Consider the following 16,875-nt stretch of genomic DNA (forward strand, 5'->3'; position numbering starts at 1 on the left):
ACATTTGATTTGAAATTCTTAGCGTCTAGACAGACATTTTGGCATTTCTTCTGCAGCAAGCTGAAATACCATCCAAAAAAAAAAAACACAAAAACTGAATTTCTAATATGGTCATACAGAACTGGTACCTAAAGAGAAATACATTTTAGATGAAAATATTTATCTTTTTAAAATAAGCAACTTATTTTTGCTACAACAAATTTATAGATCTAACATGAAATTCACAGGTAACATTTAATTTTAACTGGTATGATGAAGTCAGTTGAAAAAATCTTTGTTTTTTATTTTTTGAGATAGAGCCTTGTTCTACTGCCCAGGCTGGAGTGCAGTGGTACGATCTCAGCTCACTGCAACCTTTGCCTCCTAGGTTCAAGTGATTCTGTTTCAGCCTCCCGAGTAGCTGGGATCACAGGCGCCTGCCACCACATCTGGCTAATTTTCTTTGTATTTTTGTAGAGACGGGGTTTCATCATGCTGGCCAGGCTGGTTTCAAACTCCTGACCTTGTAATCTGCCTGCCTTGGCCTCCCCAAGTGTTGGGATTACAGGCGTGAGCCACTGCGCCTGGCCTGAGAATCTTTGAATTGTTTTACTGAGGTTTTAGATTTCTGTAAATCTCATGCGTTTCAGATTGCTGTAAACCCATGAAAGTACTGTATGATCTCAGTACCCTGATATGAAATAAAGTCAATGGCAGTTTATATCATAGGATTATTTTCCTTTGGGCATGACATTATAATTTGTATTTAAGGAGAAACATTACAGATGATAAATGAAGTAAAATTAAACTTCAATCCACATATAGTATAATCAATTTTCAATTTATCCACAGCAAACTGTTTTCTCATCTAAAACTGCTTCTCACATTCTAAGTACAATTAGCTCCTATGATTCCAGGAAGAGGTGAGTCTAACACAGATTTGCTTTAAGAGGTTGGATCTATTTAAACTGGCACTTTCCAGTCTGTGAGGGAAAATTCCTACCTAATTGTTCACATAGGTATCCAAGTGTTCATTCCCCACTTGAAGGGTGGAGGGTAGGGCTAAGCAATGCCTGGGTGTCACTGGCAGGCCTCAAACACAGGCAGTGGAGAAGGAAAAAAGGGAGAAGAATAAAGGGAGTAAGAGGGCAAAAGAGGAAATGAAGAAATGGAAACAGGAGAAGGGAAAAAGAAAAGAAAGAGGTATATGTGGGTAATGGAAAACCATTACAAATTGCCTAGTACCACAGGATGTGTTTATCAAGCTCTGAACTTTGTCGTTTCACACCAGACAGGGAATAAGAACACACTGAAGAGGGAGAACTGGAAGAGAACACAAAGAAGGGACCCAGAACAAAACATGAGCTTGTCCATGTCATGGGATCCAAACAAATATATCTTAAATTTAATTCATCCATCATTGTATTCTTAGGCGTAACATGAGCTCAACCATCTTATGACAGTAAACAATATTTATTTTGGAACTCCCTGAAATATAAGATAATGAGGACAAAGCCTAGGTGAAGTTGCTTTTTTCTTGGTAAAGACAGCATCATTTTTGCTCAATTCACTCAATAACTTGCTTCCCTACAATATGGTCAGTAAAATGAAAGAAACACACGGAAGCTATTTTATGCACAAATAAAAACATGGTTCTGTTTCCTTTACTTCTCCTAATAAGGAGATGATCTAACATTTGTATTTTCTGACAGATATATGACATTTTAACAGAAATACCTTAAAATGCTGTCCCAGGCAAGCACTTACATTAAAATGTCAAAATTAGTTCTCCATCCCTGTTTAAGAAATTCTTTAGGGTTAAAATGCCAGGCTTGAGCAGACAGGTGGGTAGAAGTATAGGAAGGAAATCCCTGATTAACATATTCCTTTTACAGTGGTGTAGAGTGTAGTAGAGAGGAAGACACGGACTTCTTGTAGCAGGCACCTCACCCTTGATGCTCTTCATAATTAACTTCACACTAGGAGCTATAGAGTCTACATATCTTAATTAGAGTTTCCTTTTGAATTGGACTCTACCTTACTGACTATCCGGGTTTCCCACTAATCCCTTACTTTGTAAGTAAATTAGACTCTCTTCCCTAATATAATCCCTACCTCCTCTTCCTTTTCCAGAACTCCCAGATAAATAGTTAAATGTTACCTGGTACATTTGACATGACTTAACCACTCTGTAATATTCACTCATATAACATTTCAATCAATTATCCTGAAACATTTCTATGCTGCCTATCATTTCAGTCTCATAAAATTTCTAACAAAGGACTTGAATAACTAAGAGGTGTTAATGTAATGGCTCAACTCTCAAAAAGAAGTAACTTTTACTTGCCCTTTAAGGACACACACTCTAACTCAAACACTATTGTAATTCCACTTTGTAGAAGGGTTCAGGGAAGAACTGAGATAACAGGAGACAGGAAAAACCTTTACTAACTTGCTAGCTTGTTTTGACTCAGTTTAGTTTTTTTCATTTTTTTTTTTAAAGTACAATTCCAGAGCTGAAATAGCATATATAATTTCCTTTAAATGCACATTACTGCTAAATAAAGACTTCAATATTCATCATCTGTTTTCCTCTATTATACAACAGAACTGAGAATATACCATTTTGTTTTCCTCTATTACACAAAATAATTGAGAAGTAAGTATATTGAGAATGCTTTTCTGGCATTACATATTTAAAATACTGAATTCATAGCCTTATTATTTTTTTTTGCTCTCTGGTGCTCATGGAAGGAATTAGCTGGTGGAATTATTTAGAAGCATTTAAAAACAGACTAGAGAAAAAGGCCAAATGTGAAACTAGATTTATTTAACTGGCAACCACTATATTACAAAGAAATACATTTAAGACGCTTTTGTTATTATTAGATGCTTATAATTTATGACTTATCTTCTAAGGTAAGTAATTTTATGTATAGCCATGATCATTTTTCTTTTTAGTAAGTAAAATGCTTAAAAATGAGTATTTCAATGAGTGATACCATTTTACATTGATCATATACCATATTCAATTGTGTTATTTTAGAATAAACTACTTTCAGATGTTTTCCAAATTACAGACTAATAAATACAGTGACAATTAGTCTAAGCCACATCATTTGGCTATTTACACTTAATTTTCTTTCACAGACAAATTCTTTTAGAAGATAAGTCATAAATTATAAACACCTAATAATAACAAAAGCATCTTAAATGTATTTCTTTGTAATACAGTGGTTGCCACTTAAATCAATCTAGTTTCACATTTGGCGTTTAGTATTTTCTCTACTCTATTATTAAATGCTTTTAAATAATGACTATTAATACAACATCAATACTGATACTATTTCTCTTTTGCTATCAAGTATTTTCTTTTTATTAGCTATTATTTAACTAGCAAGTCACTCTACAGATTCATACTATGATTAATTTCCATGACTCTTCTAAAATCAATTTCTTATATATATTTAAATAAAAACACTGCATAACTATTCATATCACCTTTATTAATAATTTACCTTCATAATGTGCATTTTACTTCCATATTTTGATAATAGATTATTATCAGTGATGGCAATTTAAAAATACCATACTCACATTTTTTTAAAATCAAACACATAGTTCTCTGTAGTTCAAGTAACTGTAATGAAGATTAATTTTAATTTTTTCTGGGTTGTTACAACACTAAAAGTAATAGTTTCACATTAACATTTTATTGGTGCTGGGCATGGTGGCTTATGCCTGTATTCCCAGCACTTTGGGAGGCTGAGGAGGATGGATCGCTTGAGGTCAGAAGTTTGAAAACAGCCCTGGGCCAATATGGTGAAACCCGTCTCTACTAAAAATACAAAAATTAGCCAAGGTGTGGTGGTGAGTGCCTGTAATCCCAGTTGCTCAGGAGCTGAGGCAGGAGAATCACCCAAACCCAGGAGGCGGAGGTTACAGTGAGCTGAGATCATGCCACTGCACTCCAGCCTGGGTGACAGAGCAATACTCCATGTCAAAAAAACAAAATTATTTGTAACATATTTATATAGGAAGTAAAATCTCATCAAAATGGCATGTAAGTATTCTTTATTAAGAATGAAATATATATTTTTATGATATTTATACCTGGCAGTCATCCACCTTTGTTCTCATCACTCCTTTCATGTATTCTTTGTCCATGGTAGGAGAGACACCAAAACTATTTCCCATACACAGTATTTCTGCTTTTCCATCTGGATAAGTCACTTCCACAGATCCATTGAGAATCACTGACCAGGAGTCCAGCTAATCCAAAAAAATAAAGACAAAGCAGAAAGTAACATCATAATTATACAGATGTTTATCAGTATGGTCCCTAAATATGAATTAGCAGATCTTCCAAGTTTAGAGATAAAACAAGTAACTCAAGTGAAGGTCACCGTTTAACAAGTTCACAGAATAAGGAATAAAACACAGCTACATATCTACCTACTTCCATATGCCTAGCACAGAATGCATATCATAATGTCCTTTGAATTTGACTTTGCATATTCTCCTCTAAAATGACAAAAGGAAAAAAAATTACTCTGTCCCCCCAAAGCTCATGTAGACAAGATAAAATGATCATTGCCTCAGTAAGAATATCATTTGGTCTGACAAAAGGCATTATTATAGTTATGAACATTTAAGTTGCAAAAACTGAAAAGTTAATATATCAAAAAATTTCTATTTGCATAAAAATTCTGCAAATGATGGGAAATATGATGGATTTGGAATACAGTGACTCATATGGTTTGGCTCTGTGTCCCCAATCAGATCTCATGTTGAGTTATACTCCCATAATTCCCATGTCTTGTGGGAGGGACCTGGTGGGAGATAATTTGAATCATATGGGTGGTCTCCCCCATCCTGTTCCGGTGGTAGTGGATAGGTCTCACAAGATCTGATGGTTTTATCAGGAGTTTCTACTTTTGCATCTTCCTCATTTTCTCTCTTACTGCAGCCATGTAAGAAGTGCCTTTTGCCTCCCCGCCATGATTCTGAGGCCTCATCAGCCATGTGGAACTGTAAGTCCAATTAAACCTCTTTTTCTTCCCAGTCTTGGGTATGTCTTCATCTGCAGCATGAAAACGGACTAATACAGTAACATAACAGGTGTATCATAATTCTTGATTTATTCAAACTTACTATTGTTGGGTATTAAAAAAGAAAAAGCAAGAATTTGGGTTTTGTTCAATTGCTATATTGAGATATCTTTAAGAAGAAACTTTTTAAGTGGTAGGAATATTTATTCACCTCTTCACCATCATTTAACACTATGGTCCCTGCTCTTTCCACCACTGCGAACACCATCACGGCACAGAGTTCTCGCCTCACCGACATTGTCATATTGGCAAAAGCAGGCAACTGGTGCATAAATTCCAAGAGTTGTTCTGAAAAGCAAAAGACATCTTTTGTCAAAACTACAACTTTTATTAAAACTAAGTATTCAAAAAGCATGATTTAGGGTCCTTTCTTTTTAAATGCCCTACAATTTTGCTTATTGAAAAATACATCTCAAGATCTTTAGCACCAGTTGAACTTCTTGCAGGTACACAAAGAATTCTGTCGCTGTGGAAATCATGCCTCTTACTTGTTGAATTAGAGGCAACAGTTTACATTGTAACTCCAGTTCAAATGCCACTAAAGATGTTACTAAACTTCAAATGGGAAATTTCAATTGTAAATGAAATATAAGGCTTATTATTAAGAGTGAAAATGAAAGGCAGCTCAGAATTCTCCAACAAGTCAGTCCATTCCTGCACCTTTTGGGCAGGTGGATGCCTAAAATAGTCAGCAGAAATAACTATTTAATTCAAAAACATTCTAAGGAATATTTTCCATGGACCAAATCCATAAAAACCGATCTATTAAAAAATTATAGGCAAAAAAGGAAGTTTACTCACTCTCCCTTCTTATTGGGATGCTGTGGAGAAAGAGCTTCTACCTTGGTATGATGCTAGCTGTTGATGTCACAGTCTCTTCAAGTCCTGGGTTTTCTATTTTTAAAAGTTCTTTGTTTCCCTATCATTCAATAGCTTTACTAACTATGTACCAAGTTCTTTCCTTACTCCTCACCATGGCTCTGTGAAGTGTATTTTCCTTTTAATTTTGTAGGGAGGAAACCAAAGCTCAGCATCATATAATTAAGAGATGGCAAGACCAGGCGCGGTGGCTCATGCCTATAACACCCAACGTTTTGAAAGACTAAAGCAGGAGACATGCTTGAGCCCAGGAGTTTAAGACCAGCTTGGGCAACATAGCAAGACCCTATCTCTATAAAATATTTTAAAAATCAGCTACATGTGCTGGTATGTGCCTATACTCCCAGCTACTGAGGAGGCCAAGGTGGGAGGATTACTTGTGCCCAAGAGTTTGAGGTTATAGTGAACAGTGATTGTGACAATCCACTCCATCCTGGGTGAAAGAGTGAGACTCTGACTCTTTTTAAAAAAGAAAAAAAAAAGGTGGCAGTGACATGATTCAGGACCATCTGCTTCCAAAGGTCATGCTGGACTTTAAAGGTAGTGGTAAAGAGCACAAGGTATATACTGGACATTATTACTTTGGGCAAGTTGATTAATTTACCTAAGTTATAGCTTTCTCACTTAAAAGAAAAATACAATATCTACTTTACTGGATGGCTATGAGAATAAAATGCAATAAAGGTGATAAAAGTCCATGGTACAGAGTAAATAATAAATGAGAACTGCTATTATTGTCATTATTATAATAATCGATATCATTCAAACTTTCAGCTAAATAAAAATTATACTAGATGTTTCTTGTACATACCAAACATTCCCTATGTATAGTCCTACTATCTGTTAAGATTTAGTGACAAATTTTATGTTCTTGGATATAGTTTGTTAACTGCTAAAACAAAGTACAACAGAAAGATATATGCTGTGTATATATTTTCCCGGATGCAACATTTCTGGAAGGACAGACTGAATGGTTTTCTCTGGCCCAGTTGGGCAATGGCATGTTCTGATTGGAATCTATGTCATCCCTCCTACATAAGATTTTTCATTACACAGGGGGGCTCTGGCAATAAGGAAAATGATAATGACAGGTGTACCCAAAGATTCTGTCCGACAGTGTTCTGCAACCTGACTCAAATTTATGTGTCAGGAAATCACTTTACTTTTGCTGCCAGTATTTTTTAAAAAAGAAGTTAAACTATCAAAGCACATCATATAAAGGAAGAATACATTCTGTTTCGTGAAACTTTTATTTCTAGAATGAGTAGGAGTGTCTGTGCTGTACCATAAAATATATTTATTCCTGGAGAAGCAGTAAAGCAATTCTGAATACCACTGCAAGAGATGACCCATATCTATCACATATGGGAGGCAGGGAATCACTGTTTTACCAATGCATTGACCTTTTGATTTGAGTCATAAAGGCAAATGAACAAGTCATGGTCCTCTGAAGCACATCCCAGTTAGTTCTGCTGTTTCCAGCCTCTGTTTTCTTTAGCCATCATCCCTCACCCCTCACCATAAAGTATGACACTATTACCTACAGACCATGCATTTTACTTTTTCCACCTCTAGTAGTTGCTAAATTTCGTTGGATAAGCAAACATTTTAAGAAATGTTTTAAGAAAAATCTGGGCCAGAAATTGTCAGAAATGTTTTGAATTTAGTATCTGATTAGATAATAACAGAAGTCAAATAATTACCATATATATAATCAGAAAACAAAAAGAGGGCAAAAAATACAATGTACCTTCACAAGTATTTGTTGCAATAATTTTAAAGCGCTTTGTGTAGACATACTGCTTGCTTTTTGGCAGACTCTTACTCTATTAGTGGGTCATGAATTTAATTTGTGATATATGTGTAGTGGCTAGGATTAAAAAAATAGAACAGGATAGAAAATAACTGTGAATCACATATTATAAGAATAAAGAAGGCAGAAAGATCTAATAGTAAATGTACAAAATTATCCAGGCTCAGTTGAAAAACCAGAAATACATAAATGTTAAACCAGATGGCATGTAAGACTTTTTAAGATTTTAAGAATTCAATAATGGTATCACTGGTTTTGTGATACCTTCCATGTTATATTATACTAGATGATTGGAGCAATTTTAAAAAATAAAGAACTATTTCATAACCAATCTTGTGGGTGTGTGTACACACACACACACACACACACACACACACACACACACACGAAACAAAAGCAGTGGCTATAGGGCAGCAGTCTCCAACCTTTTTGGCACCAGAGACAGGTTTCGTGAAAGACAGTTTTTCCATGGTCAGTGTGTGAGCCTGGTGGGTGTGGTGGGATAATTTTGGGATGAAACTGTTCTACCTCAGATCATCAGGCATTAGAGTCTCATAAGGAGTGCACAAACCTAGAACCCTTGCATATGTAGTTCACAGTAGGGTTTGCACTCCTACGAGAAACTAATGCTGCCACTGATCTGACGGGAGGTGGAGCTCAGGTGGTAATGCTCCCTCACCTTCTGCTCACCTCCTGCTGTGCGGCCCAGCTCCTAACAGGCCAGGCACTAGTACTAGTCTACGGCTCAGAGGTGGAGTCTCCTGCTAGAGGGGGCTCAAAACTCTGACAATGCCACAGGTATCATACGGACTTAAATAGCTTAGGGTAGCCAAGAATTCAGAGCCTGGGATAGATACTAGGACAGTCCCCAGGACACATGAAAAGAAGCTATGGATGACAGAAACAGGACTACTTTCCATTGTATTTCTTCGAACAAAATCTATAGAATTATACACTTACCTATTAGAATGATACTCTGTTGCCACCTATCTAATGTATATGGGAAAATATTATGTTTTAAAAACATTTTATTGACAATGTACCATTTAAAAAAACAAATAATTAACTTATAGATACCAGAAGACAAAGCCAATTCAGAAAATTAGCTTATCTTGGTTTTGCTTGATACAATTTTATGTAAGAAATGTTTTTATTAAATTTTTTTTAACAAACCTGAGGTTTGCTAAAAGATATTAAAGTAGTCCTTGTGTCAAGCCCTCAAAACAAAAAAAAAATTTTTACAACCATTTAATAGTGGAATACTGACAAAATTATGCATTCCAGGGCAAAAATTAGTATGATAAAGTCCCTTCCATCAAAGTACTGAAACAAAAGTATACCCAAGAATCTATCAGAACCCAAAGGGAATTTTTTTTTTCCTGCAGCTGGTAAAAGTATGTTCAAATATTAGCAATTTCATTTGATTCACCTTAAACACTCACGCATGCACTTATGTGCTTGCATACACAAAATCTCTCCTCTTTTTTTGCAGGGAAGAGGAAGTTGGGTTGGAAGAGAGACATCTAAAGAAAACATCAACCATACAGGTGTTTGTATTTTATATAAAGGTGTCTAATTAAATCCTGGAGGATGAGTTACATTTAACAAGAGCTAACAGTTCTCACACATTTTATTTTCAGGGAAGTAGAATACAAAATCTTTCAAGATCTTACATGGAACAAACAACACCCTTTAGGACTTCTCTGTTATGTTAGTGATTACTTTAAATAAATGTATATTTGATAGATGCAAGCATGACAATTGTCACTGCTTGCAAGTAAAGTGGTATTCAAATAAATGTTACTCACTGTAGGAATTATATTGACAAGTATTTTCTTTTTTTAAAAAAAGATGGCTTTGTATTTATTTATAGGAATCACCATGGCTGCTGCTTTCTAGAGATTCTGGGAGAGAGGGCTTCTCAGATATCAACTGAAAGTCTTAAATTTCCAGGAATGATAGACATGCTACATATATTTTAATAATCAGCATTTTCTTCCACAACTATTTTAAAATGAACAGATTCAAAAAAGATATATTAGTTTACAAAATGATAAATTCCAAATCAATCTATTCATAAGTAAGTTCCATTTAATTTTTTTTTAAAAAGCACCTATGAGCAAAGATTCCGAATTGAAATTGTAAACTGAATACACCTCCAATTTAACTTTTTCCTTAAAACTACAGGGGATTAAAAAGAAAGAAATTGACATGGACAAAGAATGAGAATGTGAAACGCAATTCTGGACACTGGAAATCAGCTGAACATGTGGTATCGGACCCAAGAAGGCAAACAAGGAATGGGAGAGTGAAACCCATTTTTATTTTTTTTAAGACTGGGTTTCACCATGTTGGTCAGGCTGGTCTTGAACTCCCAACCTCAGGTGATCCGCCCGCCTTGACCTTCAAAGTGCTTGGATTACAGGCGTGAGCCACCACGCCCAGCCGAGTAAAACCCATTTTTAGAAATTGTGAATCAGATCAACATGCAGTATCAGAAACATGAAAAGTGCAAACCTAAGTCTTCAGGGGGTGAAACAGAACCATTCCACTCAGGCCACTCCCCTGCTTCCATCACCCAGTCTCCACTTTACTCTTCTTCATTGCACTCACTGCCTGCAATGGGTTTACTTGTTCACTAGCTGATTACACGTCTCCCCTAATACTCTGCAACAGAGCAAAGATTTCTTTTGCCCTTGTTCAGCACTGAATGAGTTGCCAGGACCTAGAAAACTGCTCCGTGTTTAGAGGGTGCTCACCTACAGTAGCTGAATGAATGAGTAATAATTACCATATGATATTCATCTATAAACAGCAATTCCCATAGATTATTTCAATTAAATTGTGACTGTCTAATCTAAGGTTTTGCTTTTTGCTTTAATTTCCTAGTATATGTAAATAGCTGAAATGGTGAAAGTTTTTCCTCAAACATGTTTGTGTCACTCAAACTCAGGCAACAAGCCACTCTATACCGTCCTATATCTAATTCCAACAGAGTTAGTTCACTTAATTGCTCTTCAAATACGTATTGGCCCAAGAATTGGGGGAGTGGTAGAATAGATAAATGGAGCTAAGGTAAGGGTGACTACGAACCCTGGAACTCTCGTGGAAAGATGACTCTCAACAGAAGCTGCTCTCATTTCTGGTGTTCTAAGGAACAAGCCAGAGTCTTAGAGGCATACTCAAACCCAAAACCATTACTACACAATCAGCTCTTGCTATGATGAAAAGGTTAATATAAAGCTACTTAAATTTTTAACCTCTGGGTACACTTAAAGAAAGTCATTGCAGCAAAATTCACAATAGCAAAGACAAGGAATCAACCTAAATTCCCATCAATGATAGACTGAATAAAGAAAATGTGGTACATAAACACTGTGGAAAACGATGCAGCAACAAAAAGAGCAAGATCATATCCTTTGCAGGGACACAGATAGAGTTGGAGGACATTATCCTTAGCAAACTAACAGAGGAACAGAAACCAAATACTGCGTGTTCTTACTTATAAGTGGGAAGTAAATGAGGAGAACACATGAACACATAGAGAGGAACACACACTGGGGTCTTTTGGAGGGTAGAAGGTGAGAGGAGGAAGAAGTTCAGGAAAAACAACCAATGGGTCCTAGGCTTAACACTTGGGTGATGAAATAATCTGTACAACAAACCCCCATGACACAGGTTTTCCTATGTAACAAAACTGTACTTGTACTCCTGAACATAAAATAAAAATTAAAAAAAGAACAAAAACAGCAAAAGAAAGTCTCAACCATCACACAGCCCATATGCCACTAATCCAACATTCTGCTGTCTCCTTCTACCCACTTGCATCTTCATACGAAACCAGAGTAGAAGCAAATTCATTTACATGACAATTTTATCAACTGCCTTTTATGTTTACATACAAAAAACATGAGCTTAACAAAAACAGTGTTCAAGAAAAAATTAATAGAAGTAATACTGCTTGAAAGGCTAATTTTAACTTTTTTTTTTCTCATCATAAACTAAGCTTAAGAAAGTAGTTATGTGGAAAGGATCTACTAAGAAGTTTCATTCCTATTATTATTTGTAGACTCCTGAAGATAAGACTGAGTAAACCTGGTTTTTTCCAATTTTTATTCAAGAAATACTACTGTTTATAAATGAAATTAATAAATTAATGACTTTTTAAGCCTACTAGTCTTGGGCTCTATTTCATTGGACAATTTTACCACTAAATATTTTTAATTGCTCTTGGATTCATTTTCTTAGTCAAGCTTACCAATGTCATCATCTGTCCGGTCAATTGGGTCCTTCTCTAGGCAGTCTCTCACAATGTCCCTACTCATCAGAGGATCTGATGCTCTCTCAATGTCTTCTTCATCATCGTCATCCTCGGAATCCACTGCTGTTTCTGGCAACCCACTCAGGTCCATATCACCAGCCTCGCTTTCCGTGGCCTTAAGACACACACACACAGAAATAAACTATTTTAAGTAAATAAATCTTTGGGGCCCAAAAAAATAAGAGCAAGCCTCATTAAAAATAATGCTTTTGTTATATTTATTTTTCTATCCAACAATCATTTATGCACCGGAAACTATATATAACAATTACTTTAACAAAATATGAGTGATTTCGCCTCCTATTAAACTGGTCAGAAATAATATAAAAGTTAATATATGAATATATTTAATATATTAATATTAAAGTGTTCAGAAATAATCACTTTATCTCAGTAATTTTGATTTCCTATCTGAGTTGTCATGTGGCATTTGAAACACAGAATACAGAAGAAAAAGACAATATTTGTTTTCACTCCATTTTTTCAAAGAGAATGGCTTATACTAACAGCTTAGGGATGACAATTAATTCTGAGCAATTCCTTTTGCAGAATAGGTGTGAATTTATTAATGCCAAGAAGACTGGACCATTTCTCTCCTATTAGATAGTCCTTATGGGAAAATGAGCCACAAATCAAAGGTAACTTGATAAATATATAAATAAAACATTAACAATTCGTTGGATTATCCCAATGACCACTGTTAAACTGTAAATCAAGAAACACTATAGGAGACCAAATGCTTAAAGGTAACATGGTCTTTCCTCCTATTCATCAACACAGGTCACCACATCACCAAATTTCAAGTTATCAAGATATACACAAATTTTCTAAGTCACTGGAATCACACATTTCAGGATGGTATCTTTTGTTGGGTTAGCTGAATCCTAGAACAGTTATCCTTTTTAGGTCAATATGTAGCCTTTTGTGACTATCATCTCAGTATATATATATCATGTAGATCTTATTTGATATTATTTACCTAGACTTTACTTATCAGTTAAGCATAGTAAAAATGAACTCAATTAAATATTTACTATATCAATCTTGAAGATCATAAGTGTTTTTCCAGATGAAATATCAAAATCTTGAAAACATTATACAATTATTAATTTTGTAGAAAATGTACATTACAAAGTTCATCAACTTCAAGTAAATCATAGCCAATATGATTCCCAAAGATAATAAATACCTTATTTTTAAGATACAAATTTTTCTAAAAAAGAAAGATGAAAATATATTGACTGATAATAAGCTAACACTGAATACTTACAATGTGTCAGGTACTGCTTTAATTAGTATGTATTTATATTAACTCATTTAATCCTTAAAACAACCCTATAAAGTAAGAGCCATTATTAACTTTTATTATCCTCTGAACACTTAGGTGAACATTTTTCCAAGGTCATGCTGCTGACAAATTGTGGATGGAATCAAGATTAGAACCCAGGAATTCTGGCTTCAGACTCTTAACCACAATCTAAACTGTCTCTTTTTAACATTCACTGAATGTAAATGTGGTTTATGTAACGATCTATCCTTTTCCTATAATTTAATATTTACAGAATAAATTGTGTTTTTGTTTCCTTTTTTTTTTTTGAGACAGAGTCTTGCTGTTGCCCAGGATGGAGTGCAATGGCATGATCGCAGCTCACTGCAACCTCTGCCTCCTGGGTTCATGCGATTCTCATGCCTAGCTGGAACTACAGATGTGCACTACCATACCCGGCTAATTTTTGTACTTTTAGTAGAGATGGAGTTTCATCATGTTGGCCAGGCCAGTCTTGAACTCCTGGCCTCAGGTGATCTGATCGCTATAACCTCCCAAAGTGCTGGGATTACAGGTGTGAGCCACTACACCCAGCCTGTGCTATTTTCTTCTCAAAAAAGTTTCACCTTTGTAAAGTCTTGGTTCATATCACAGAACATAAGATTTAATCCTACATTTTGAAATAATACGAGCATGTATTAACAATGAGTTTTAATCATATTTTCTGTTCTTTAGGTACAATTTTCTGAACTAAAATGCATTTATTATTTTTTTAAAAAAACTTAAGGGGAAAATAATTGAAGACAGAAAAACTAATGTTTATAAAAGTTAAATGCCGTGGTCATTGTAGGCAAAGACACACAGGTAGGAGAGCAATAAACCACTGCAGCCCATACCAACAGAACTGTGACACACTGAGAAACACATCTCATAATTTAAACTCAAAATTCGCCGAATCATTTCTAGATTTAAGAAGGAAACTAAAGTAGAACTTGTTGTGATATAGTATGCCAAGGTTGTGGTTAGAGAAAATAGGTCAATATTGCTATCAGTCCCTGACCCTGAAGATAGAAATACAATTTGCTAACGTTTGCTATCATCACATTTTCACCTCAGTTTCATCTTCACACTGAAAATTATTTATTACTCATCACCTTACATTTTCAAAAATATTATCAGTTCTCTATATAAACATTCTTTAATATTAGCATAGAGTGAAAAAAGAACACTACCAAAGACAGAAATTTTAAAAATCTTTAAGTCTGAAACAGAACATACTTATCAACTGTCAACTAGATTTATCTCTCCCAAACTGAACCTTCCTTCCACTTTATTTATGTAAAAGATCACAGTTGCTTTGCTATCTCTATGTGTACTCCATGCTTTAAGAAACAAACTATTCATAAAATAACATTTACTAAACCAAAAATTTAGAGATATTTAAAATAAATATCCATTTAAAATACTACAGATTCCCTAAATCATACCTTTTTAAAGAACTTGATAAATAACTTTTCAGGAACCTACAAATTTCACAGTATCACTGCCCTGTGGACAATAAGATGTTTAGAGACTGAGTGGAGTTAAAAGTTTAATGAACACAAACTGGTCTCCAGGAGGAGTACTGAACTCAAGCAGAGTGCCTAGAATGTAAGATGTACTGTGGGAACAAACTCACAGCTTTGGGGCTCCAAATCTCACCTCTACTATTCACTATGGGATTTTAGCAAAGTCACTTAACCTCCACAAGCCCATCTTATCATTGACGTAAACTGTAGATACGGTTTCTTACTACTCATCGGACTGCTTTTGAATCCAATAAGGGAAAAAGAAAGCCAGTCTCAAGCTAAATCAGAAGTCCCTTCCTTAAGGGGATACATTCTTCATCTTAGTACTTACATACCTTCCACCTCTTCCTGTACCAGCAATGAACCTTGCACACAATTTATATTTGTGGAATTTGACTAAAACCCCCCCAAAATTCTACTAAACATCGCACTCTTCTCATATACTTGTACAATAATATCTTAGACTAACTGTACCAATACATTCTGGCCAACTGGTACATACAACAATTATAAAAATAGTGATCCTATATTGAATGACTATCATATGTCTCTAACACTAAACTTGATGTTTTAAAACATAATAATCTTCACATCAATTCATCAAGTTAGTATTATTAACCCTATTTTACAGGGAAGAAAATGTCGAGGAAATTAAATAAGTTGTTCAACGTAAGCAAAACAAAAGCCAGTAACTGTGCCAGGACTCAAAATCGGGTCTGACTAACCAAGAACTACTAAGTACTCTGCGCTTTGCCCAACATTCTCAATGGACAGTTATAAAGAAAGTAGTTGAAGTATAACACAGTATTAAAATGTTTTCCGCTTTACTAATTCACAAAAGATAAAAACTTTAAATACATATTTGCACATAAATGGAAAACACTTGTTTTCTAGCTTCCCCCAAAAGACAACACTACTAAGACTCATGCCTGTCTTTAAATCCTTTTTTTCTAAACAAAGACACTAAAACAGATACTTTATATTTAAAACTTTACCTGATTATATCTGTCTCAGGAACAAGGAGAAAGGTTTACACAGTTAAGTTAGCCAAATAACTCCTGTCTTCAATTTATCTTATACATGTACAGACTACCATAGATTTTGTTGTCCATTAATATTTAAACAGTAATATTCCTTTAAAAATAATATTCTCAGATCAATACTGAAAGCTCCACAATTTATTTAAATAAAAAGGGACTATATTCTGCTATTGTGAACACAGTTCTTAGAACCAATGTTATATTAAAAAAAAATAAAGAAAATTAACAAAAAAATTTTAATGCCGTAAAGCTCAAGTATTAATTTCATATTTAAGTCCTTATATACTCAATTACTATTATGTTTTAAATACTTATTTAAGGTGGATACATTTGCTTTTCTTTTCTGTAAGTTACCTACTACTGTCCTTTGAACATTGTAACATTGTGAGCTGAGTATTTTTCTTATTTGCATAAATCAGTTACATTTTGACTTTAAATCTTCATATCAATTGATGTTTTAATTACAAAATGTTTTGATCCTTTATTAAAACATTGTTTGGTAACTTTTTAGTTTATCAGGAATTTATTTTAATTATGATACAAAATGAGAATACAACATGACTCTCCGACCCCAAACACCATTTATTGAATTATCCATCACTTTATTGATTTGTGAAGTTTCCTCTATTACATACTACATCCTTACACATGAGTTCCCTTTTGCTTGAACTCTCTGTTCTATTGATCTATCTATTTTTGTACAACTATTTTCGGTTCACCTAAGCCACTCACTCTGACAGACACGCCATTTAACAGGACCTTATCATGGCTGGAATTGGCATTGTCTTGTATCACTAACTTAGGCATTAAAGCTTTCAATCACCAACAACCTTCTATTCTTTCAACCTACTCCCATCTGCTTCCAAGGTAACACTTTTTCAACTTAAGAAGGATCTT

At 34.7% G+C, this 16,875-nt stretch overlaps 1 protein-coding gene and 1 long non-coding RNA gene across 19 annotated transcripts in view; one reads left to right on the forward strand and one right to left on the reverse strand.

Annotated features, from left to right (window-relative positions):
• Positions 1–16,875, reverse strand: part of RAPGEF2 (Rap guanine nucleotide exchange factor 2) — a 249,448-nt gene that overhangs the window by 31,512 nt on the left and 201,061 nt on the right. For all 18 annotated transcript variants that reach the window (XM_032248533.1, XM_032248534.1, XM_032248532.1 and 15 more), the window contains 3 exons: positions 12,041–12,218; positions 5,242–5,378; positions 4,093–4,251 (listed from right to left, as the gene is read on the reverse strand). In XM_032248533.1, the coding sequence (XP_032104424.1) occupies positions 4,093–4,251; positions 5,242–5,378; positions 12,041–12,218 (474 nt within the window). The remainder of the gene's footprint in view (positions 1–4,092; positions 4,252–5,241; positions 5,379–12,040; positions 12,219–16,875) is intronic.
• LOC116530467 lies at positions 1,023–11,476 on the forward strand. The gene is made up of 3 exons (XR_004260015.1): positions 1,023–1,035; positions 1,117–1,119; positions 11,386–11,476. It is a non-coding gene; the product is annotated as an uncharacterized LOC116530467 (long non-coding RNA).

Source organism: Sapajus apella, unplaced genomic scaffold (assembly GCF_009761245.1).
Source record: "Sapajus apella isolate SASKATOON/1434 unplaced genomic scaffold, GSC_monkey_1.0 scaffold67, whole genome shotgun sequence".
Lineage (NCBI taxonomy): Eukaryota > Metazoa > Chordata > Mammalia > Primates > Cebidae > Sapajus > Sapajus apella.